Source organism: Copidosoma floridanum, unplaced genomic scaffold, assembly GCF_036245765.1.
Source record: "Copidosoma floridanum isolate Cflo_tuat_1 unplaced genomic scaffold, Cflo_Japanese_pri ptg000013l, whole genome shotgun sequence".
NCBI lineage: Eukaryota > Metazoa > Arthropoda > Insecta > Hymenoptera > Encyrtidae > Copidosoma > Copidosoma floridanum.
In genome coordinates, this window is record NW_028321890.1 from 27,587,588 (window position 1) to 27,613,475 (window position 25,888).

Here is a 25,888-nt window from a genome sequence, read left to right on the forward strand (position 1 = left end):
TTTTAGCATTAATCAAATTCAGCGAGGAGGGGGGGGGAGTGGGGTCGCATCTGGGATCTAGGATTTAAGTATTATCAGCTAAAGGGGATTCGCATTTCTGTGTACCTTACACACATATATACATATGTAGGACAGCTATAAGCGCAAGCCTGCATGTTTGGGATGTTTTCTCTCTCTCTTTCGGCAGCAGAGCAGTAGAGCGATCGTTTGATTTGATGGGGGCGATGGCAAGGGTGATGTGCCCGAGTGTGCATTCGTCATAGAGAGAGAAATGATCAATCACGCGGGCTTATGCGTGTAACGTATACAGCTTCGGAGCCCCTCCGAAAAGCTTCTGGTTTAACGTCGTGCGACCTTCCGGTAGGCATTTTCAGCGTCGTAATCTTCTTAATTGACATTCATGGGCTGATTCGATTAAATAAATTTCTGTCGATGTTTTACACAACGTCTCGGTGAATTATTTACTTACATTCCTCCTTTATTCATACCAACACAATTTGCAAGAACAATTTTTGGAAACAAGTATTAATGGTTTCTTACAACTTGTACGAACCATCAGTTTTCAATTAATTTTTATCGTTGATTAGAGGAAAGTTCAGTTTTTAAAGTTATTGTTCAAAGCCTCGGTTACATTACGAATGTTATAAGACATTGATTTAATCAATTGAATCCTATTACTAAAATTTGATTGAATCGCACATGTATCATTGCATTATTGTATCCTACTTTGAAGAAATAGTTTTAACGTTTTCTTGTGTTAATGTATATACTTACGTAGTATTGATATGTTCACTCTAAAACAATTCGTGTCAGATAGGCAAATCTAAATCTTTTTTTATCGTGAATTCCAATTTACATTACATTCTAAATTGTTTCTTTTATTGTAGGTAATAAATAAAAAAAGCATTAGTATATAAATATAACTTCTCGATTTCCTCTGTAACACTTCGGCATACACCTTGTCAGCCAGTACAATTCCTTAGCGTCTAAATCGTGGCTTAAAAATACCTTTCCGCTCATTTTCCTCGTGCATTTTTCAACCCTCGATTAGGAGAGGGATGAAAAAAAAAATTTGTTTTAACAATCACTAAGAAAACCTCGTAAAAAATTGGTGCACCCCTCACCGTATATATTTATACATACCCACGGAATGAGATCGAAAACGATTCATCATGCAAACAAACTTGGCATCACGCTTGCCGGTACTTACACGCGGAATGAAAAATATTTACGCAACACCCATCACGACTATCTAACGGGCCGTCACTGTCGGCGCACCTCTAATCGGCCAATGTTTTGATTATTAATCAACTGTGAAGAGAGCAGTGCCGGCGTATCAGCACCCCCTTATCGCTCCAACAACACTCGTCGCTCCTCGAGGGTATACATCGTTAGTTGGTCGCGCATAATAATGTGTACCGTATACACGTGTCTCTCCTTTTTCAAAGTACATGCACGTGGTATTGGTTTGCGCGAGCAAAGGGAGTAAGAGCCCTCGCAGACGGAATTTATCAACAAGCTGCCGAGTATCTTACGCGCTGTAGACTGGAAACAAAAATATAGGTAGGAGGTCAATAGTTAATTAAAAGTTATTCATTTATCTCACCCTCGGGTATCTGTATATGCTTTCGGACAACTGTTTTTGAAAATTTTATCGATCGTTAGTTTCAATAAACGTAATGTTTGATGTCACTGACACTTGTTAAAAAGAAGCCCGTAGTGTCCATTTCAGGTTTTTATTGGAAAGAGATAATTATCTGTTCGCGTTCGAAGTAAGGACGAGACACACAATACGTGCAGCTGAGTGCACGCGCGCACGCCGGACACCCGATGAGGCGACGATTCGCGGAGAGTATAAGGTATACAGCCGCGTACACGATGGGGTGGGGTGGGGGGAAGTGAGAGTCCTGTGCGTGTGAGTTTATATATACGGGGTTCCGTGCGTAATTCGACTCGCCTAATCGGATCGATACGCCTGCAGCCGCAGCCCGACATCAGCTTATTATGTATTATATGCGCGCGCTTTGCTTCGTTACATAAATACATAATATATACTTGGAGGCTCGTTCGAGTGTAGTCGCCTAAAATCAGCGAGAAAGAGGAGGAACCTAAAAGATCGAAATCGCAAGTGCGAATGGCCTTTGTTCATAATTTTTTTTTTTTTTTTTTTTTTTTTTTCATCTGCTATTTGTGTATATTTTTTTTCTTATTCGTATTGGACGTTCAAGGTGGCGTGTAGTGCATTAGATTACGTCCGATTATCAAAATCCAAAGCCGTGTAAGTTGAGCTTTGGTTGGCGATCAAGGGTATTGAATGATAAATTGTGTGGACGAAGACACGCAGAATTTTTTTTAATCCTTTTTTTCGCTCGATCGATTTTTTGCGCTACTAAAAATAAAATTGATAACAAAATTGCAAGCTGCTCGAAGTTTTTGCTACCTGTATCTTATGGGTATGAGACTAAAACATTCTTCGGATTTACATGATTTTGTAAGATAAGAGTTTACTGAATTCCTTTTCAAAATCATCGTTGGAATCGCGCTGCAAATTTTTTTTAAATAAATTCCAAAAAAACTCGTAAAATTACCCATCGATTCAATTGCCAAGATACTTGCAGTCTCTTAAAACTTACTTTAAGAATACTAGAGGAAGCTTCAAATTAAACTACGTGTCCAAGTCGATTGTAGTAATCTGTAACAGCACATCATTGCAATGGAAATCATCACTTTGGAGTAAGATTTCTTTTCTCAACTCTTGGTTGGACGAACGACAAAATCTAAAGGAATGTAAACAACTTTCGAGATCCTTATGATTTTAAATAAAATACACATAATTAGCAACAAAAAACTTACTACTGTCGTCTAAAAAATTTCGACTGACACCATCTGTCGGCACAGGGAAAGTATAGGCCCATCTTTTGTACACTTACACACGAAATCCGTCACACCCTCGTATACAAAAACACGCTATTTCGTCAAATGGAAAGTCGACCCTACGGGTACGCTTGCCTCGAAGCGTCGACGTTGAAGTTGGCTTTTTGAAGCGAAAACGTACCCTCGACACTGTGAGTATTTCTATCCCCCGTCTCCTCTGAGTACTTGCCCAGATAAACTTCAACTTCAAGGATACGTTTTACGAAGAAAAGATTTATTTATGGATTATTGTCTTTTTCGTCAGAACGAGCACAACAAGCGGATTAATGGCAACGGCAGAGATTAAACTTCCGGATCTCGAGGTAATCTTTGTGAGTCAGTGAAACTATACTCGAGTGGTTGGAGCGTTAATTGTGAAGTACGCGCGTTTATTGCAGTCCCGTGACTCAGAGCGGGCGAAAGAGTTTTCGAAGTCGCTTGAAGTACACTTAAGCGCTCAGCGGTGCCTATATATAGTTTACCGTTCGTTGTGAAGATCGAGGACCGAGGAAAACTTCAATTTGGCCTGCGGGTGGAGAGAGTCGTAAAATTTTCCTGGTTTTCCAAAATATGTTTTCCATCCAAAAGTATTATAATGTATGCACGCCGATGGGAACTAGGAACCCTTTGGGATACTGGGAAGTGCAACAATATAGGTATATATACCCACAATGACGACAGAACGCCCCGAAGACGGACTATATTGGCTGCCTCACGGTACACCACGGCACTCTGCGAAATTTCGACCGGATACGGTGTATGTATAAGGTATATATGTACATGTTGCACACTCCACACCGGGTCCTTATCGGCCGTCCTTCCCTCGTCTACGCGCGTGCCCAGGTTATTTAGGGGCGATTGCAAACTCTCATACAAATCGGTTCCTTTCGACTCTCCGCGAGTGATCGCCGCATCGTAAGTTCTCCGCGCCGTATTACACTTACTCGCGCAATATATCATTCTTTCGTCGCTGAAAGATCGCGGCCGGTTTTTGAGCGACGTGCATAATCACCGTCACTTGTTCCCGGAAAGTCGCGCGAGAGCTTTTAAAAAACGATAATTCAGCCGGACGATCCAACGCGCCCATAAATTTTATCTCGGCCTCAGCATCCGAAAGAGTAGGGTTCCGTCGTTTAAAATATTATCAGCCGAAGCAATAGGACAACCTATGCTTTGAGCCCAAGGCCAAGTTTGGCCGGCTCCCCCGATGCCAAAGTCTATACGTGTATACGTTGCACCCACCCCCCCCCCCTCAATACTTCAACCCTGTAACCGCATCCCTCGAGCGTCGCAGGCAGGGAATAAAACCATTGACCTGCAAGGGTGTAGCGACGTCGCGCTGACAGACAGCCGAATGTACGCGCGACACGGCTCCAGAGTCCGTCGGACGGGCGGTGCGCCATTACTCACCCGCAGCGGTGTGTAGGCTGAAAACCATTCCAAGTTCGAAGCCGCTCGGCACACGTTCGCGACCCAATTCACCTCTCTTTCTCTGCTGTGCACGCCGGCATCGACCCTCCCTCTTGATTCTCTTTCTCCCTTTGCCTGCCACCACCTATATACCCGGCGTATATACCGTACAGCTGCGATCAGCTGAGTAGTTTTGCTCTCCGATGTATCTCTCTCTTTCTCTCTGCAGCCTATATGCGATGTGCACTCCTAGTGTTGTATACTGTTTGCATTTGCATTTTTTGTTTTTTCTTCGATTATTGGATCACCATACATGCCCATCCGTATCGGTTTCACGTTGACTCTTGAGATGATGATGAACGCAAAGAGAGAGATCTGTCAAATGACCATGATGACGATGGGGGATGAAAAAAAAAAAATAAAGAAAAAAAGTAAAATAAACAAAAATTGATTTAAACAACGTACCCCATGTACTAGCGAGACAATTGGCCGATGAGGGAGTAAAAAAAAAAGGTCCGCAGGAGGGTGTTCGCCGTCGCTCGCTCCAATGAGTATATATATGCGCGAAGGAGCGTCGAGCTGGAGGTGGAAAACACGTGTGCGACCGGGGCCCGATGCGGCGGGAGCGGAGCAAGCCGGCAGGCCAGTCAAGAGAGCGGCGAAGCAACCTCGTCGCCGGAGCGTGCACACATATATAGGCACCACCTCGTCCGCGCCGTGGCTCCCGCGGAGTAGGGATACAGCCCTGTGTGGAGCGAGGGCCAAGCCCGACGAGGACGGACGAACGAGCCGGTAGACGGCGCCAGGGTAGAGCTCGCGCACAACCCCGACCGCGCGTGCGAGGGAGACGGGAAGCTCGTGGCAAGCTAGCCGAGATGGCGGAGGCCCATGATTAGCCGGCCGGCCGCCGCGGCGCCAGAGTCGGTGGGCGGGCCTCGAGGGTATTGGCCCGGCCGCCGTTGGGGGCGTTACATCCGCGCCTCCCACTCCCGAGTCCGGTGGCCCACTCTGATTGACAGTTGGCGAACGACTGCGGACGGCGCAGGATCCTTTTCGACCGCTCGCTCGCTTTTCAAGAGAAAACGCACGGGGCACCCTCGTCGTCGACGTCGCGTACCGGGGCTCGTGGTGGCTCTCCCGTTGCTGGTTTTCTCACTTTTTTTTCCCCCCCGCCCGAGGCTTAAAAAACTGCGCGCGCCGTGTGCAATATCATCGTTGTTACATTATTGTTACGCCGTTTAAGTTGTTGTTTTTATTGTTATTGTTGTTGTTGTTGTTGTTGTTGCTGTTCTGTTGAGTTGCGTTATTACGTTGGTGTTTGCAGGCACTTGGCCCGTGTGTCGACGAGCCGCGGATGTGGCCACCGGCGCGCACTTGTGTTACCAATCTCCCGTGTCGTTATCGGTAAGGAATTGATGGTTCGCGTTGATACCGATCTCGCCGATTTCCACTACCGAGTCCTGCTCGAGCTTCGCCACACTTGCCACGCTAAAAAACGGAGTTGGTAACCAATTCGTCATTCAGTGTGACACTCTGTCATTCGCACCCGCATTTTGATCTGCGTCAACAGCCATACCAAAAGTGCACAGCGTTGAGAAACATTGAAAGTATAGTATCCAGCGCAAGCGGGCGCGATAACCAGGAAACAGAGAAGATTACTAAAATACGTAGACACGTATGCTAATGTATACGAAGCAATGTGCGATGATAAGCCGAGCAACCGGGCAGTTGTTGAGTAAGCACGTGTCTCGTCAAGCAGACTAGGTATGCGAGTCCTGCAGGCACACGACTGAGAGGACAATCAACGCCAGGACAAGTGGAATTCGAGACGATGATGACGAGGATGATGAGGCACGAGTCGTGTACCACGGCTACCTGGCGAGTCGCCGGTGGCGTCCCTCTCTACTGACGCATAGCAGGATCGGTAGTTTGCCGTCCCCGACGAACACCGCGGCCACTCTCCCGTGCCTCTCGTGCGTCGGCCGAGCACATCCTCCTCGAGTTCGTACACCAGTTACGATTGCGCGTCGACGCGAGTGCTTTTTTTGTTGTTGAAATAAATCAGTGACGTTCGAAACGGAGACGCGTCGCGGCGTCTCTTACCGCGAAGGTGCTACGCAATATTCGTACCGATATACAAGTATAATACTATTGAGCCGTGCGAAGGAGCTCAATAGAGGGTGTTGTTGTTTCGCGAAGTGACCGGGAGTTGGGCGTTACAGGGGCTGGAAGAGCGCCCAGTTGTCATCTTAACCCGGTGAAAATACAGCCGCTACGGTGGCTCAACACGCAGAGTTCCCCGGCACGGCCAGGGGGTTCATGGCTCAGCCCAGGGGGGTAGGTGTCCTCACATATACACATCTTATATACTCTCTCTTATTTGTTTAAAGTACCTACTCATCTTCGTTGTAGATTTCTCCCCCCCCCCGCAATAAGAATGAAATCCCTCGATAGGGGGACCCACGACTATTTGCGATAGTATAGAGTTGTATGTATAAAGTGTGGGAACGGAGTTCTCGGTATACAGAGACCGCGACTGTCGTCTACCGTCGGATCGGTACGCTCTTACGTACCGATGGGTGTGTCGCGTACTACCGCGTTCATATCAAATTGTGCTTCATTTTCGGTGATTTTGCGATCACTTTGGACTGAAGTTGACGGTGAACTCGTTCGTTTGAATATTGCCAATTTTGAGGATTCGAGCGAGTGTTGAGAGTGCGGTTGTTGATCGGTTTGAGGTTATCACCCAGTGCTGCGTGTTATGAGAAAGGTGGATCGACTTTGTTGTCCGGTAAATATACCTAACTTTTAAACCTCACGAGCATCACCAAATTCGTGATTGTGTCGTAGGCCAGGCCGATTCGACTGATACAGTATCACGTATCTTGTATTTTTCTTGATGTACACACAAGTTACGTAAGGAACTCGTGACATGATTTTAACTCGACTGAAATGTATTATACCATCAGTGTGACTGTAATTACGGAGTTTTATTACACGACAAATGACGTTGGCAGTGTTTGTAAGTGTAATGGGTAAAGATGAAATTTTTGTGGAGTGAAATCGTGGCACTTGCAAGGATCGGTAAACGTTGGATTTTTATTGAAAAATAAGAAAGAAGTCATCGTTCAGTCGTGAATTACCAAGTTTCATTGAACTCGAACGGCACGGTGTCTTTTTTTTTTCTCCTTCTCTCTCCCCCGAGTATTACTTACGAGATAAAACGCTATCGTACAACGACTGGCAGCACTATAAAACGATTCTATACGGACAGACCAACGTAGCATACACCGATTAACAGCTCCATCACTGCGTATTACGTGTATGGGCGAATGCCTTTTTGTTTATAAAAGAAAGGAAAATGATAAACGCGTACAAAGTTTCTTCTTTTGCAGTGTCGATAATCTCGTGCAGCCCGGGCTGACTCTTTTGTCCCCTTTTATCAACGAAAATTACGATTTATCGCGTTGCACCGCTGCCTCTTGCGCGAGTGTCTTCTTTCCTTCTTTCTTTTTCCCAGCAGTGTCGTCGACCTCGTCTCGATCACCACCCGGCGCTCGATCTCCTCGTTTGTTACACAAAAAGTGAATCGACGGAAGGTAAACAGAGTCCGACCTTTTTTTTGGTCTCCCAAAAAGCGTGCAACTCGAGAGGCGCGATCGGTTGAGAGTCGGAATAACGAGCGGAGCGTGAAATTACCACGAGCATCCCAACTCCAACGTGAAATTCAATAAGTAGGTACGTCTATACTTCTCGTAGCTTTTGGAGGAGGGAAGGAAAAAAAAAAAAAAAGGATCTTGCTCTCGTCAAAGAGGCGCGGATATAAGTGTTTTAGATGCGTTCGCGGAACCGATCCCCGGCCCCGATGTCTCACGCGATCCGCGAGAGGAAAAGAGAGCGAGTGACAAGAATTTCAAGAATCACTTAACCCTCCTGCGGCCGCGCAAAACTAGTCGTTTCACCGCTTCTCTCTCTCTCTCTCTCTCTCTTTCTCATACATAGGTATAATATAACGTGTATTATACTGGTACACCCAAGAGACGTAGCGGGCAACCGTACATGTTACAATACTCGTGTACGAGAGGAGGGACACGGCGATTCGTGATTTGTTCCGCGACGTGGAATGCTCGCGTTCCGCGAAGGAGCGGAATTAACGATTCGAAATCTTTTTCGAGTGAGAAAGACGCATTACACGCGCGGCTCTCCTCTCGTTCTCTTGCACCGTCGCTCGGGAAAAGCACACATACGCGTACAAAAGGGAAGAGATATGTGCCACTGTATACGCGCTCCTTACAAGTCGTTTTACCGAGAAAAGAGACTCTCTTGCACTCGTGACGATTCTATTTTTGATGCGTCCCTCTGATGCTCCTTTTTCCCCTGTTGCAGCTGTTGCTGCTTCATATTATATACGTGTATGTGTGTGTGTATATTATAAAGTACTGCGCCTCCGTCTCTCCCGCACGGCTCGTTGCGAGCGTAATTGACGGAGAATCCAGTCTTTTCGAACTTTCGTTAAATTGAGTCCTTCGTCGTGGTGTTGTTGCGTATCTTCTTCTGCGGGTGATGCCTATTTCGTTAGAAATCGTTAGCTCCGATGCCGATTTATTCCATCAGTGTGTCATTTGTGCGCGTAATTTTTTTTTTTTTCGCTAATGATTTCTCTCGTGCGCCCAGGGATGTGTACTTACTTATTACCTTGTCCGGGGCGCTTGGCACTCGACGAAAGTCAAATGACAGGGTGTCCCTCTCTCGTTTATCGCGATATTTATGATTGCGGGGGTCGTGCCGTGTACTTTAAAAACACTAACAGTTTGGAGAAAACGATGGCATTTTCCGTGTCGTTGATTTTTTTTTTTTTTTTTTTACGTCTTTTCGCAGTGAAAAAATCCGTGACTCAATTAATTCGTCAGCTCGGAGTACCTGCACGTGCGTGTGATTTATTAAAAAATACCACACTGCCACGGGAAAAATCAATAAAGTTGGCGCGGGAAATCAAATTGTTACCATTAAATTAATAATACACGCGTACTGTGCCGGAGTTGAGCGATTGCAGTCAGAGGGAGGGAAAGCGTGGCCTATACCTATGCAACTGCGGCATTATTTATCGTCCAATAAATTATAAACGGGCGAGCACTCGATAATTTGCGGTGGCATCGTACTTTACCGCGTCTTGCACACATTTGTGAGATCAATAAGTCCCCGTGGTACCCGTGCATCACCCGTTCACTCACTTTGATATCTGAATTTTTTCTATTTTTCGATTTTTAAGCATATACTTTACACAATAAACTCGTGTACAGTTTTTACAATATTATAAAAAACGTAGCGAGTGGTGCGTGAAACACGAATCCAATGTAAAATCCTGCATTTATTGTACGCTCGGCGAGGCTCGAAAGGTATACATGGCTCATCGTCGATCGTAACGACGACACTTGTATACCATATGTCTCTCCGTTGGTCTATAGTACGTGTGTGCGTGTTATCTTTCTCTCTTCGATCCTCTTCTCTTTTTTGGCCGCGGCGTGTGAATGACGTTTCGATTCGGATAAGAGGAGCGCGAAAGTGCGATGCGATGTCCGTGTGTATCGCGGAGCGCCGATAAAAGACAGAATTTAAATAAAGTTGCTTTATCGCGATCGGTGATAAGGGTCTCTATGATCGTCTCTCTCTCTCCCTCGCTCTGCTTCTCTTTTCTCTTCGCCTGTTTTTGTGACTCAGCCTTTTTTTTTTTTTTTCATACCTGATGTGTTTGTCTGATTGTTTTCGTCGGACTTTCGGCTCTTTTTGAGCGATAAGGCGCGCGGTGCAACGTTAAAAGATGTCGTGCTGAAGACAATTTTTCCAAGCGATCTGAGGTGCGTTTACCATTGTTCGGCGATTTCTCGGGCTGGAAGTACCAAATCCTCGGTGAGTTACCGGTTTTCCAAAATAAACTTGTACAGAGTAGGGAAAAAAAAGTCCCAAGCGATATAAATCTTTTTCAATGCTGTACCCCCGCCGTAATAACAAAAATCACTTTACTCCACCGGCTCTCTCTCTCTCTCTCTCTCTTCCATTTAGTTTCTTCGTGTGTACGCGCATTCGTCAGCATCAATTGACCTCTCAATCGGACGTTTCTCCCTCGGCTCTTCCATCCTCTCTTTTTCTCGCGTTCTCTATCTCTCTTATCCACACGTATACGATATAATATACTGTTCTCATTGGAATCGCCGAATACAAGCCTGTGGAGTGCGTGTATCGTGCGCAGCAAAGTTTCCGAAAGAGGCTTGTCCGGCGGTGGAAGAGAGAGACGCGAAAAAAAAGGGTGATCAGCTCCGACCGGGCGACTGCATAATAATATTCGCTCGTTCTCCCGATAACTCGCCTCGGCAAGGTCGACGTACTCTCTGGTATAGGCCGCCGCTATGAGCAGTGCAGTGCTCTCTCTCTCCGTGAACTTCGTTTTTTCGATTCGATGTCGGGTACTTAACATCTCGGTGCATCCGAGCACGAGCAATTTTTTCGACCGAACATGCTTGTCCGTCTGAGTTTGCATTTTTTAAGAACTGGTTCGGCCGAGTCGACCTGTGTTGGAATTTGTTATTTTTCACGATGAGGTATTTTTGGGGAAGAGATTTTTTTTTTTTTTTTTTATGTATTGACTCTCGCTGGGTGTAATTGATAGCGAGTTGGCTCGGCACTGTGTTTCCTCGCACCCTCCGCGGTAATAAATATGCCGTATAAACACTTGACACGCGCACACATTCATAAAAATGTTGGATGTACAAGTGTGGGATGTTTTTGTTTTTTTTTTTCTTCGTCAGATTCGGGTCTGCATCGATTGTCGGGGTGATGTGGATTGAACGTGTTTTTTTTTACGTGTAAATGATTACTTTTTTTAAAAAGTTCAATTTGGGTAGATTCAATATTTATTCCATCGGCCTACAAGGAAAAAATTCCGTTAAATAAACGCGCCGAGTGAGAATCAAGTGTCAGGTTTAATTTTACAATTTTATCAGTAATCAAATACAACTGAGTGATGAAAAAATTATTTTGGATGTATTAATAAACGCGAAAATCCGTCAATTGAAAAGTAAGTTAAAATTACTTGTAAAAACATAAATAAAGCTATTACCTGATTGTAATAGAACTAAATTTTCGAATAACTGTCTTGTTCAGTTTTGTACCTGAATATTTGCCGACAAACCTTTTCTAAATTCAAATTGCGTCACGTTTGTTATTCTTGTATTAAAGTTGAAGTAATTTTCCGATCATACGCCTTTATCATCGCGTACATTTGCAATGCCCAAGAGACCGTTTTACCTTTACTCTTGTACCTTTATTTATCAATGTACTAGAATTTCTACTTTAACTTTTGTCTCTATAAATATTGCTCTGCGAGCATAGTATGTTAGTTAGCGCGCCACGGCGGCAGAGAAAGCTTCTCTCCGCTTGCCTTCACTTGAGCACATTTTCATAACTTAAGCACTGTAAATATATTGTAAATATTTTTATTGCACATTTGCGTTATATTTATTTTCCGCCGTAAACCACTTCCACCTCTACACGACTGAACTGGATTGGGAGCAGCATAAAACCCCTTCCCTCGTGAACATGTCTCTTAACGTTTAAATTTCTTTACGTCACAATCGTACTCAATACAACCTTTGTTCTCCAACATCTGTCAGATTGTGTTATCATTGGAGTAAATCCTTTCAATTCGACAGGTGAACAAACTTTGCTCGCCCGAAAAACTGTCAAACAAGTGCTTACATTTGCCTTAATTCGATATTAGTTATCTTCTGAACCAACAGTGCAAGCACTATGTTTTTCTTCTCTCGCGCTCATTAATATGTATGCGAGTCTGCTTTTTTCCATTCAACGTTGAAGTTCTTTTAAAAACATTTGGTAACAATATAACTTTTTTTAAATTCACGAGATAATTCTAACGCAATTGAGTCATCTCATACATTTCTGTGCATCCATGAAATACAATTATTCAACAGCCAAGTACGAAAAAGAATTTGTTTGAAATTTTTAAATACCAATCACACTTGAAAAGTAAATGATAAAAAATATTTACTAAAACAATATCTCAGAAATGTATTTCATAAACGTGTCGTCTCAAAAAAATGTTTTTTAAATCGCATCATTTCCACCGTTTGTTTTGAATAAGAGATTTATATTCGAAATTGACGTCCAAAGAACGTTTTATTTATGGGAGAAAGTCGAAAAAAAAGAATTAATAAACAAATAAATAAATAAAAATATAAAGTCAAAAACAAAAAACTGCTAAATTAATTAAATTTTATTTTTAGTTTTATCACAAAACAAAAGCCTCAAAATAAATAAAAACAAATCATGTTATTTAAAAATGACTTTTGAAATAATAAGGATGCTCAGTATTAAAAAATTGTTCCTACCAAACAGCCCTTTTGCATTATTTACATTTCCATAACATTATAGGTATAATTGATACACCGTGAGGACAAAAACCCTAAAAAAAATAAAGGACCTAAGTCCTGCTCTATTTTCAGCAACAATTTCCCGCCAGATAAAACTCGACATTATTTGTGCTAGACGCTTATCGCAATCGAGATCAATATGTATAAATATTTTTTTCACATTCCTGCTTTTCTTCCGCGTCAAGGCGTCTCGTCGAATTTCCCCTGTAATTGAACACGACTCGCGTCCCGCGCAACCCCCTTCGGCGTCACTGTCGAGATTCATCTCCGCGTCTCTTCGCTGCATACGTTAAGCTACACAAGATCAAGCGAGTCGGAGCCGCGGCTCGCGCTCCTTTTATGACGATAAATCGCGATCACCGGCTCGGGCTCGCAAATTAGCCGCGCGCACCGCTGTAATTAGCGCTCGCTAGTCCTCCTCTGGCGAGGGGAGAGATTTTGCCGCGGTGACATCTTCATGAAAGACCTTGATCATCTCTCGGTGCTATGGATCGCGGAAGCGCGTGGTTTTTTCCGCGGGAAAAGATACCACACCGCGAACGGGCAGTGAACGAGTCCTCGAGTGGGTAGCCGAATGGATCGGGCATGATCGCTCAATTTCTATCGCTTGTACGCGCGAAGGCTGGAGTATTTGTATCTTACAGGCGTTCAGTGGAGGGGCTCTGCTTGGGCACACAAGTGCCGGCTACTTTGAATTCAATGGAGCCGCGGCACACGCACTTTTCGTCCTTGGCTCTATTTCTTTTATCTGCATGTACTATACTCTCGGCTCTATTAGCTATTGATTAATAGTACTTACGAATATTGGGATCATTGAAATTTTCGATGCCGGCCAACGCGTATAGAGGATCGTTAAACTAAGTACACCAAGTGATTCATCCAGCTTTTACGATTACCAACGTGATTTCGTAAAAAGTACGAGGAAAACTTGGCATTGTTGTTGCGCTCCGGGTAGTAAAATTTTGCACCAAAGTGCTTTTCGTATCGGGAAATCGGCTAATTAGTTGCGAAATTACACGCCACGAGAGTCCAATCGATGCGTCCGCCTCGAATAACTTGGTGATACCTCAAAGTGCCAATCATCATTTCTCTCCCCTGGAAATGCGTTCCATAAAAAATGATGGGGGAGAATCTTTTGCAACCGAAATTGTAAATCTTATCTCGAAGTAACCATTACAACGTGACGCAACGTATAAACAAAGTGTACGGTAACAGAGTGTAGTCTGAACAATAAGGGGGGTAAAAAAAGTGTAAATATTTTATTGCCACGTCTGTGTATGCTCGTCATTGCAAAAAAATTGCGTGCCAAGTGCAAGCGGTTCTCACACGTATATGCGTTCGCTACACCTACACTTAACAATTATTCGTTTGTACCGACGTCGGTGGCAATTAAAAAACATTGCTCGCATTGCTGGTACATAGAAATTCTTGGCTATAAATACCACCTTCGTCCCACAAGTATTAGCAGATAGCCGTAGAGCAATGAATAATTTTATCACCTTTGGTTGCTTGCTTGCTTATTATCGGGCCACAAAGTAGGAAGGTACAGGTGTTTATTCGTCTATAATTTTTTTTTCTTCCTTCCTTTCTTTTTTTTTTTTTTTTACTATTTACCGAAGCAACCGAAGGAGCAATAGTTACAAGTGACGCACTGACCGATATAATTTGGGAACACGCACTCGCAACGCAAGTTGTAAATTTTCAGCGTCGAGTTGTACCTATACGAAATTCCCTGCTGTATTTCTTTACGTAATCGCGTACTTCACGAGTCGCGAGGGGACGATAACGTGGTTGACGAGTAGTGTTCTGTACCAGCCTAGCTATGGCTAGTTTCGTGTTGTACTTTCTGTTTTTTTTTTTTTTTTTCTAACGTTACGGAAAATCAAAGGAAACGTTACTCCAGAAGTGATTTTCGGGACTGCATTTTTTATTATTTGTTTTATTTTATTTTCATTTCGTTTTTTTTTTTTTTTTAACACGAAAGGTAAATTTTTCATTAATGGCTTTTGTTCGTTCAGTTGTTTTAACTGAATTTATGGAGCGATTGACACACTTAAAAAAATAGGTAACGAAGATAATTGTATGGTATTGACGGAGCTTAAACTAAACGAGTAACTATATTAATTTAATTTACAGGAAAAATCAATGACAATGTAAATTCAAAGTATAAATCAGTTAAAGTTCACTGATTCTTAATATTATCATAATACAGTAATACTGTTTAGAAAAAATCATTAACATTTTTTCTTTATCTGTAAAGCGATGCAAATAATATTTTTAATGTACACGTAGAATTGTTAAATGGGATTTATTTGAAATAATGATAAAAAAAACATATTATTCACAATTCTTAAATATATAATAGAAATTTATTGAATACTCTGTAAATATTAATAAGACTATACTTCGTCAATGATAATATTCATTGATCAATTGAAAATTGGTCAGCAAATAATCACCATCAAAAGTCGAATTTTACTATTTTTACTTGTGAATATCTACTAAAAAATGACTAAAATTTGTTTTTTGGTAATATAAAGCTAAGACTGCTGTCTGCGTGAATTCCAATTTTCGGTAATAAAAACAAATTTTCGCCGACTCGTACCCTACGCACTTCCGAACCGATCTGCCAACTGCTTCAATATCCAATGCCAACGCAAATATTTGCCAACTCGTGAGCGATACGATCAATACCCTGTACGAGATGGAAGACTTTTCGCGCAGGCAACACGAAAATTATGAAATATGAATGAAAAATGCAAACGAAGCCCGGCGTAAATAGATAAAATCTTATGAAAATCGTCTCGAGTTTCACAAGCGAGCGCGTACGAACGCTGACGAGGTGGGCAAAAATCAAATAAATGATTTATACGCGAATTAATTAAAATTTCGCTAAAAGAAAAAAAAAAATAAACGAGACGTACATACAAGACCTATCGTAACCGTATGTATATATAATACTCTGTCTTTTCGGCAAAAGGTAAAAATCCCAATGAGAATAATTAAATATGCATGAGCCCGACCCGACGGGCGTCACGTAAGGGCTCGCTGTGTACGATCGACTTTGCCCCGAGTATGACGATCGCGAGTTGGCAAAGTTGGCTCGTCTCGTCCCTTTCTCTCCGTCTCGTACACGGACGAGTTGGCAGTCGACGACATAAACTTGAACTCGCTCGTTCGATGCTGCGCCAATACATATATATATAGCGATAGGTGGGTGCACATTGCACAAGGATAATATTGTATCGACTATCCGCTGCAGGCGGTACACTCTGCGCCTGCGCTCGAGGACATAGCGCACCGGCAAGTCCTGGCTATATGCACAGGTATTATGTGCATGCATGGGTGTCGTTACCATCGCCCTTGCCTCCTGCTGCCACGCAGCTGTGGCTTCCCGTACGTCGCGTCGCGTTTGTAAACTCGATACACTCGATCCTCCTCGGCAACGCGTATATTATGTAGTACAGACACTCGAGAACTCCCTTGATTTTCAAATACCTATATATACTTTGGCTGTAGCTATGTCGGTATCGATGCACAGATCGGCCATTAGTTCATTTATTTATACCTTGCCATTTTTCTGGCACAAGGAAAAATTACTTATCTGTGTTTTCCCGAGCGTTTAAAACGCAGTTTTCCACCAAAGTGGTCTGTTATCGGCGTGTGTTGGCTAATTACGCGCTGTGAAGAAGAAAAAAAAAAAAAAAAAAAATTACGTGCATAATTTGTAGCTCATAGAAACGTCAAAGAGGCATTTTTGTCGATGTAAATGTTACTTTTATTACCCTCACACGAGTGTTTTTGCCACTCTGTGCAACTAATGACAGTTGTTTGAAAAAATCACCTTTGTACTTTTCGTTGTTCATAAGAGCCCCACAGCCACGTATTTCATAACAAAGTCATGGATGAAAAAAAAAAAAAAAAAAAAAAATAGATAAAATAACGAAAATTTGATGTTTTTACAGTACGACGATGGGCTGCACGGGGGCTACGGAATCGAGGGCGGCGGTGGTGCCGGCCTCTACGACCCACACGGCGCCCGCAGCGTGCCGGGTCTCCACCACAGTCCGCACATCGGTACCATGGGCCCGAGCCATCCGCAGTACCCGCCACAGCCGCCCCAGGTGCTTGCACCGGTCGGGGCTTCGGTGGTCGTGCCCGAGGCCCATCTCAAACGCGACAAGGACGCTATTTACGGGTAAGTCTTGTTTGTTCGTTTTTTATCTATTGTAGTCAATCGATACCGATTCATAGTTTTCGTATCGGCACTCTTGTTATCTTTTTTTTTAACGCGCGTAAAAAATTAAATTTTTTCCTTTCATGGGTCAAATGGGATTTGTATAACTAATTCCATCATTAGCATGTCCTTACCGATAAAATTCTCCTACAGTTTGTACAAACCCAAACAAGGCAAAGTATTTTATACGAGTTGATTTATTTTAAATAAAAATAAAAAAAGGCCACTTCAAAATCCAACGTTTTTCATCTTTCCATCCACGCGGTTATCGCGATCCATAAATTGCAAAACAATAAACTCGTTTTCCATCTACTAACGACACCTGAACGGCGCACACACGTATTTATAATAATAGCGATACACCTCATTACAACCTCGAAAGCCCGTATATCTCGGCGTTGAATCAAAGTCCAAAGTTCTTGTGTCTATATATAAAAAAAAAGCAAGTTATTGGGTCACAATACACAGCCCATCGATGATCGAAACGCATCGAACGACGTAATTATACGGCCGAATCTTTCTCGAGATATTTCAATTACGAGCGCAAGATACGCGAGCCCCTTATACATCATAATGTGCAATGCTTACACTCTGCGGAATTCCCGTGAACCGTGCGATTTTTGTGCACACGCGCATCACGTACACCGCGCAGCTGTAAAAAGAAGAGGTGGTGGTCGGGGTCGTCGCCTCGGTGATTTATCGCGCGAAAGAGACGGCCACTCGATTTCTGGCACGATCCCCGGGAAGGAACGGGAGCTTATTATTTCGCGGGGATGTACCCTGTAATTTGTCCATCTCGTCGTACGGCCCGATATCCGAACTTCCTGGAACGCCCGGGATATCTGAGCCACGTATATGCTCTCGGTTGGTCTCCCCCCACTGTTTACCAATTTTTCGCTCCCGCTTCCACCATCGCACGCGGCCTACCAGTTCTCCTGTTCTGGAACACTTGATCTACGTAGATGAGATCGTTTTTATGTAGCACATACCTATGTAAAAAAACAACTCGTTAATTGCCTCGGTGACTGTTAACAGATCGGAGAACCCGTTTAGCCGTGCTTTTCCAGCCCAGGTGGAGTGACGATTTTTAATAACGTTGTCGAGAATGTAGCGACCGCAGCTTGTTTTGATATCACCAGCAGGCCGCTGCTACCGATCTCGCATTGAGATGTTTGGACTTTTTAACGAGCGTTATTGATTTATCCACTTATCAGAAGCCACTTGGGCGGCAAAAAGCTCCGCAAATTAAGCAAATTAATACATCGCACCTGCGACTTTGTAATAAACACGTACTCCAAAACATACGACATGTTGCGTATGCGACGGTTTCAAACTCTGAAGTTATTTTTAAAAAGAAAGTAAGACATTAAAAAAAATGATAATATTAAATTGTTATATATGTTTACATCGCAAAGAGAGTAAGACCCCAGGGGTCAGGCGTCGCTCTCTTAATTGGTACTTACATAGTTGAAGTTTAAAAAGACGCTTACGGCTATAAAATCAATGAAACACAGCATGAACAGGAAAAAGCCTTTTGGCAAAAAACCTGGTTTATTTGAATGAAAGAAATTACATTTTGATTATAAATGATGTTAGAAAAAAACTTTAGTAGAATGTGATGAAAGAGAATGAATAATGATACGTAAGTTATTTTAGAATACCTTTTGGTTAGGTTGTAGACCAACTCTTTCCCAAGGGGGAAAGTCGATCGAGATGAGCCGTTGCTCAAGAGTTAAGGGATTGCTGGCCAGGCAGATCCGCGTTTTCGTCGACACGAAATGTTACGTCTAAGAATAGACGTTTGAGGTGCCGTGGGCAACCAGAAAATCGACAAAATGTAAAGTTTACAAAAGTCGAAGTTTTAAGTTAAGTTTATTTTGTGGGTTAGCAGAGACAGATACGTCAATCTTGAACGTCTCAAACAAAGGAGGGCGAGAGAGCACACACAAATTTTTTAACTAACTTTTTTTCACGGTCTGAATATAGCTCAATAACAAAACATCAACATGTCTGACAAACTCAACTGTTTCTACTGATCCACAAAACACGACAATCAAATCACCCTCCTCCTTTAGCCCTGAGATCCAATTAAGAGTGTTTTGATTTAAAGTAAAAGAAAGAAGAAAAAGAGATTTACAGCGTTGTTTCCCGTGCATTGTATGCGCGTATGCATAGCGTATACGTACACCTGAATAGTCTTACGCAAACGAGCGCCAATATTGCAAATCACTGTCAGCCACCGACTCGGAGGAATATATATGTAATCCTTGGAGGAGCACCCTCGTGGCTCCTTTGGTTATGGAGCGCGAGCAGGTGTGCCCGATCGTATATTATAAAAACGCTGTTTCCCTCTCGCGTTCTGAATTTCAAGTGATTCCCGTAAGGCCGCGAAGTCGTACAGCCGCAGCTCCGTGTAGCAATCGGCACTGCCGATCTGCGAAATCGCGCGTCGTCGTCTCCGTAGCGTTGCGTCTATTCAAATTTTTTTTTCCCCCCTTCATTTTAATTGAATTCGTTGCAAGCGCGGGTACTCCTACGCGTGGCTCAGAATTGTTTCACCATCCAAGATCATCCCCCTTCCCCCAATTAAGATTGATTTGGAACTTAAAACGAAATCGAGTTTTCCTACGCCGAAGGTGCTCACTTGATGTATATACACCACTCGGTTCTTCGCCGCCGAAGGTGAGTCCCGCGGGCCGGTTCTTTCACGAAGATAGGCGATAAGCCGCGCCGTGCACCACACTACGTAAATATATGCAGCACTGCACGGTGTCCCTCCTAATCGTGGCTAATCTATACCCGCGGCGCCAACATTCGACCAACCGGCTCACCTTCTCAGTCTTTCCTTTTTCGTCCTCCATCAGAGACAAGGGACGATAGATGTTCTCGCTTTTACTCGCGTGTTACGAGAATAAACACGTGATGCTGTTCCTCGTGCTCCCTATTTTTGGAGCACGCGCGTGATAGGGACGGGGGTATGGGTTCGGAGATCCTCATTTGATAGCTTTTAAAAAATTTGGGGTGGACATTTTTGAAAATTGACATCTCGAAGGGTCGCTGGGGTCAATTTAAACCGTGTCAACGGGTACTTGTGTGCGCAGCTTGTTTGCGAGGAAAATAAAAAATACCCACGTCCGGAACTAACATTCGGCGCTCGGTAAGCATACCTTATACGTCACAAGCCAAGCGAAAACCACAAAACCGCAGCCCTCGTCGGAACGACGTTTCAAGTGTTCGGACGCGCGCCCAAGAGCACACACGGTGTATTTATACTTTTTTTTTTTTTTTTTTAATGGCAGTATAGCACTCGTGTGATGTACAGTGGGTGTATATATGTATGTATACCCACCGCCGGGCCAATCGTATATATCATATGATTACCTTTACGCGTTACACCATCAGTCGCTCACGGCCGTCATGCCCGACACCTATACCTACACGCGCGGAGGGTCGTTCACCAGTCATTTGTCAAAGCTCTCCCGCCTGTCTGTTCGCCCGCCTTCCCCGTTGTCATTGTTGCGCTTAACTCCTCCTCCTGCCGTCATACCGATTTTACGCGGAATCCAGATCGCGTGCGCCACGGAAATCGAGTCTAACGTAACTGCAATTTGGAAATTACGGGGATGTGCACGGGTTTAGGGGGTAATGGCTCTGGAGCGTTTTTTTTCGAAATTTTTGGTCCGTCTTAGAGTCTTTGTTCTTACAAATTGATTTTAGTTGAATACGACAGAGGAACTTTGAGTGAAAGGGTAGGAAATAAACGGGGGGGGGAACAATAACAACAATATACATTCGTACAATACCGATCGACTATAGCCACGTGGGTGGGTCGCGACGAATATATATATAGCCTTGCAACTTAACTTCCCCCCGTCGAAGCGATTAAACTAAAGTTTTTAATAACAACGTAAATTACATCTCCGAGTGTATCGTATATATACACGTTCAGTCCTTCGAAGAGGGGTATACGTAGAGAATCACCCGAGCAACTATTACACGCGATATTGCACGGTAGCCGGCACCGGTGTATATGTTATACCTACACCGTAAATAAGCACAAAGAAGAATCGGCGGCTGTTTGTAGTGGTACGCGGTATATATAGATGGGTACAAGAAAGGGTCAGGGGGAGAGAGAGAGGAGCATAAAAAAACGCTAACGGCAGCTTCCCCGTGCTGCTGCGCGTACGAACGGATGATCGAGGTTCTCGTGGCTGAGGTGTGCCGAGAGATCCTATTTTTTTTTTTTTTTTTTTGTCCACGAGACGTAGTAGCCCCCATGCTGTAGGTAATAGGTACAGCAGCGTTGCAGCGGCCAGCCATCACGTCAATTTGTCGAAATTCGTTCCGAATCGTTTTATGTCCGTGCCTCCATATACCTACCGTACGGCATCTCCTCTGTATATATACCAAGTCTTTCGTATCGGAGACGCGCGAAACACCTTTCGACCTCGGCTGTGTGTTTGCCGTTGCGGGCTACCGTGCTCTCGACCTCCTTTACCGTGTACATCCTTCTCCTCTCGCTCAGCCTTCGTCTCGATACACCTTTTTTCCCGTAGACTCTCGCGTGATGAGTCCCATTCATTCGCCGTAAATCTGTATGCGTCCACACTCGCGCGTCCGTCGTATATATATATGCACGCGCGTGCGATACCCGGGATGCTGGTCTCTTTCTCTCTCTCTCCACAGACGTATACCCTTCCGAATTTTTGACGAAAATTTATGTCGGCTGACGCCGTTTATGCGATGCCATCGGTTATAAACGTTGTTTCGCCCTCGGCCTGATGCCGGCCGTATACATATGTGTATAATATACCTGTAGCTGTTACACAGCCCCGTGATTTATGCCGATCCCTCTGTGTGTGTGTACTCGGATCTGGAATTTTTTAACCACGTTTCTATGATCGACTGTGCTCAGTTTTTTTTTTTTTTTTTTTTTTTTTTTTTTTTTTTTTTTTTTTTTTTTTTCATTCATTTTACGTACGAGGTATGCGATTTAGGTAATTTATTTTTTTGTTTTTTGCCTACCGAGGTAAATTAAAAAATTCTTCCACGTTGATGAGTTTTACAAAAGATGATCGGAGAATAATAACAAAAATATTCCGTTCAAGAAGCTTAAAAGTAGACCAAGGATGGAAATACATCGAAAGATGCTGCTGTTTTATCTACCACAATAGAGTTGCGTCGTCGGTCTAATCTTATCTTATCCCTGCTTGATCCTCCTAATGTAATAATACTCTTGGTATCTGTACATCCACGAGCAAGCATACGTATGGGTAGGTACATGCATCCATTGCCTGCAGGTACATACGTATACCAGCTGAAGAAAAAAGTCATCGGATAAATTTAACACGAATCCATACTATGCTCCAACAACGTACCTGTACGACATAGTCAACGCGTAGCTTTTCAAAGTAAAAAGTGCCATTCGGGTATCTACTACTCGGAATTTCGCCAAAGAGCTTTCGATCCAGGAGAACAATGAAATTTTTTATTCCCCGCGGCCTCTGGTCAAGAGAGCCGCCGTCAGCCGTTAAATCAGGCAGGGGCATATCTTTCCCTCTTTTTCCCTTGCGATGCTGCATGCACTTACACACCCGGCGCTCGGCTTTTTCGTTTCACCGCTTCACGCTGAATTTCGCGTCCTCCTGCGCAACGACGCACCATCGAGGCCTTCCCTCGTCCTAATTGCGTCCCCGTGAGCACTAACTGGAGGCGCTGGCGGGTGGAAAAAGTCCTCGTCGACAGGGTCCTTAAAATGCTAATTCCCGGCCGCGCAAACTAAGGTGCAGCTTGGCCGGAGAAGCAAAAAATTAATGCGCGCGTGTGCGCCTCGGACACTCCCAGCGTGCGTGTCCTTTTTACGCGCCGGGGATTCGTTTCTCAACGAGGAGGAGGAGGAGGATGATACAGATAGAAATAGGAGGTTGAAGCCAGGGTCACACTTTACGCGCTGATGACAAAATATGTGGGCTCTTCAGGGGACATTCATCGGTGGTTAATTAACTTTACCCTTTTTTTTTTTTTCGCACTTGTATCGCGTATGATCGAGTGTAATGAGAATTTTTTTTGTTTCTTGTTTTCAGACACCCCCTGTTCCCGCTGCTCGCGCTGATATTCGAAAAGTGCGAGCTGGCGACGTGCACGCCGCGCGAGCCCGGCGTCGCGGGTGGCGATGTGTGCTCGTCCGAAAGCTTTAACGAGGACATCGCCGTCTTCTCCAAACAGGTAAGAGCCCATACCTTTTCTTTAAATATAATTTACATATATCGTCACTACTTAGCGCATGCACATTTGTGTTATTATCTTGATTTTAATAATCACTTACCCCCAAATCATACATGGAATCAATACTGTTTACAAGATGCATACATGTAACTGAATTACTAACATATGTAACTTGATGCACTTGACCCTTGTGCAATTGATTTTCAATTGCATAAAAGGGCCTTTGGACCCAGAACGTCAAATACTTTTTTGCTGGCAATGTAAACTATTTTTTCACGCTTACTAGACCAATGTTAAAAAAAAAAAGAAAAAGAAAAAAACACGTATGTACTGACCACCAAATGCACTAGTATGTCCAGTTAGCCGGGAAGAGTCAATGAAATTTCCAGTTTGTCCGTATACCCAGACAAGATCGACAAGAATCGCGCGACGAAGCGCGTAGTCGAGTCTACAAGGGGGCGCGTTAAATCGGTCATTCCGGGAAATGATTGCCGGGCAGCGGGCGTTTTCACGCTCCCGGATTAGTGCAGAGACTCGAGACCCGAGAGGAATGTGAACAAAAAAGGGACACCCAGTGTCCGAACCGAGAGAAGATCATACACGAAAGGGTCCTGAGACGAGTATAAAAGAAAAAGGAGTGGATGTATATATTTACGTATAAACATGACGAGGCGGTGGTGGCGGCACGCGTTATACACACTATTTTAATAAAATCCCAGGCTCCCCTGACAATTCCAAAGCGAACGGTAGGTCGCGCGGAAGGGGGGAAGATATTCATCGAAAAATCCTAGCTCCGCCACATTCCTAGCCCATATACACCTATACCCGGTATGTATTTCTCACTGTCATGCTCGCCGGAGCTTTGCCCAATACACCTACCTATGTATATATAAATATACCGCACACGTGTATTATAACTATACACGTTGTAAAAGGTATGCGTACCAACGTTCTGGCTTTCGTGCAAGAATGCCTTCTACGTGTATACCTACCTCGTGTTCCTCGAAGCACGCAGCGGCTCTAGGAGGCTTTCTGAAATTTGACGGGAAGCGATCATAACGCTGATGGCTCTCGTGAAAGTCCCGAATTAATTTCGCTCGAGGAATCCGTGCCAGAGCTCGTTACGAAATCAGTGTATGGTATTTCCTTTTTTTTTTTTCTTTTTTTTTTTCCGTGCGATGATTTGTACTGCCTTGCCGGGCAGCCTGATTATAATTGAGGGGACGACCCGCGGGTAATTCTCGCCGCTGTGGGAATAAAGGAGGCATCGAATGACAGCCGCTAACAACATCCCCGTGTGTTTTGCCGGTAATCTTTGGCTGGTTACTTTGTGGCCTGTAAAATTGTAAACATTGTTTCAACAACACATATACCCACCAGCGCTTCTCTCGCGCGACGACGACGCCAATAAAACGTTAATGGCTACCCCCTCCCCCCCCCCCCATCTCATGAAAGTTACTGCCGGATTTAACGCCTCGGTTTGTTTTCCCAAATAAGGCGCAATTGTGCTTCTGGTGATGATTCTCTTTCTCTCGTTTTTTTTTTTAATTTTTATTTATTTATTTTATTTTTTTTTTTTGGTCTTTTATCAGAGAATACGGGTATCAAGTGTGTGCCGTACGTGCGTGCGTGTCTTTAATTTTACCTTCAGGCAGGCCTTTCTTATCAAAATTATCTCGTAGATTTTAATCATCGACTTTGCATTAAATGTTAAATACCTACGCGTATACCTACCATCGTGGTTATCAAAGATGATACTTTTATTTTTTTTTTTTTTTCGCGTGTATATATACACACGTTTACGTGCCAGTAATTTATTTTTAGCCTATACGACGACGATCTCGTGTATTCATCAGCTTACGCTGGTGTCCAATATTTTTCGATGACTGGCCAGTACCTGTAACGTTATTTTTGTTTTTAATGAGAGAAATTGACTAGTTCGAAGGCTAGTGTCTGTACCTAACTTTTAACAAAACATATTGACGAGCAAAAAAAAAACAAAAAAAAAAACAAAACGAAATCGTGGAGGATCGGGTACGACGTGTTTCTCACATGGAGTGTATGCCACTGCTGCCAAACGAGGCAGACGGACTATCTCGGGATCGAAAACCTCGCGCCTTCGTTTTCGGCCTTTCTATCTCGTTCGAGATTCATATGTGATGCCAGCGCCGGTAGTACAGCCAAGGCCCCCAAGGACATCGGGGGTAATCGGAGCCACATGGCCCCATGCCGCGCGCAAAACTATTTTTCGAAGGAGCCTTTTAAACACGAGAATATTTATATACGTAGACCCTTGCTACCCGCCATCCTCGCATTTCATGGGACTTGCGTGCCCGCCCATGTCCACGTGAGCCGCACATGCGTATACGGTGGGGGGAAAGAAAAAGCACGGGGTATAAAGAGCACCATGCGTCCGGGCACGGAGAAAGAGTGAAACTTTTACGTTCGCATCGCTAATCGATCTTTCGACACTTGCTCTCGCGCGTCTGACGTCTACGAGCTGGACCAGCTAGGTCGGTTTTTACGAGTGTTTTATTTTGTACTTGGTGCACACACACACACTCGCACGTAATTGCCTTAATAGCGGTGTGATTGTGAGTAACTGTCGTAGCGTGTCACGGAGACAGTTGTTTTTTAATTTTTCTCGGGCACGGTGTTT

At 43.8% G+C, this 25,888-nt stretch overlaps 1 protein-coding gene across 1 annotated transcript in view; it reads left to right on the forward strand.

The window, feature by feature from the left end:
* Positions 1–6,865: 6,865 nt before the first annotated feature.
* hth (Meis homeobox homothorax) overlaps positions 6,866–25,888 on the forward strand; it is a 380,124-nt gene continuing 361,101 nt past the window's right edge. Inside the window, exons 1-3 of the mRNA XM_089590775.1 lie at positions 6,866–7,114; positions 16,733–16,965; positions 23,088–23,229. Of these exons, the coding sequence (XP_089446901.1) occupies positions 7,085–7,114; positions 16,733–16,965; positions 23,088–23,229 (405 nt within the window). The 5' untranslated portion in view covers positions 6,866–7,084. The remainder of the gene's footprint in view (positions 7,115–16,732; positions 16,966–23,087; positions 23,230–25,888) is intronic.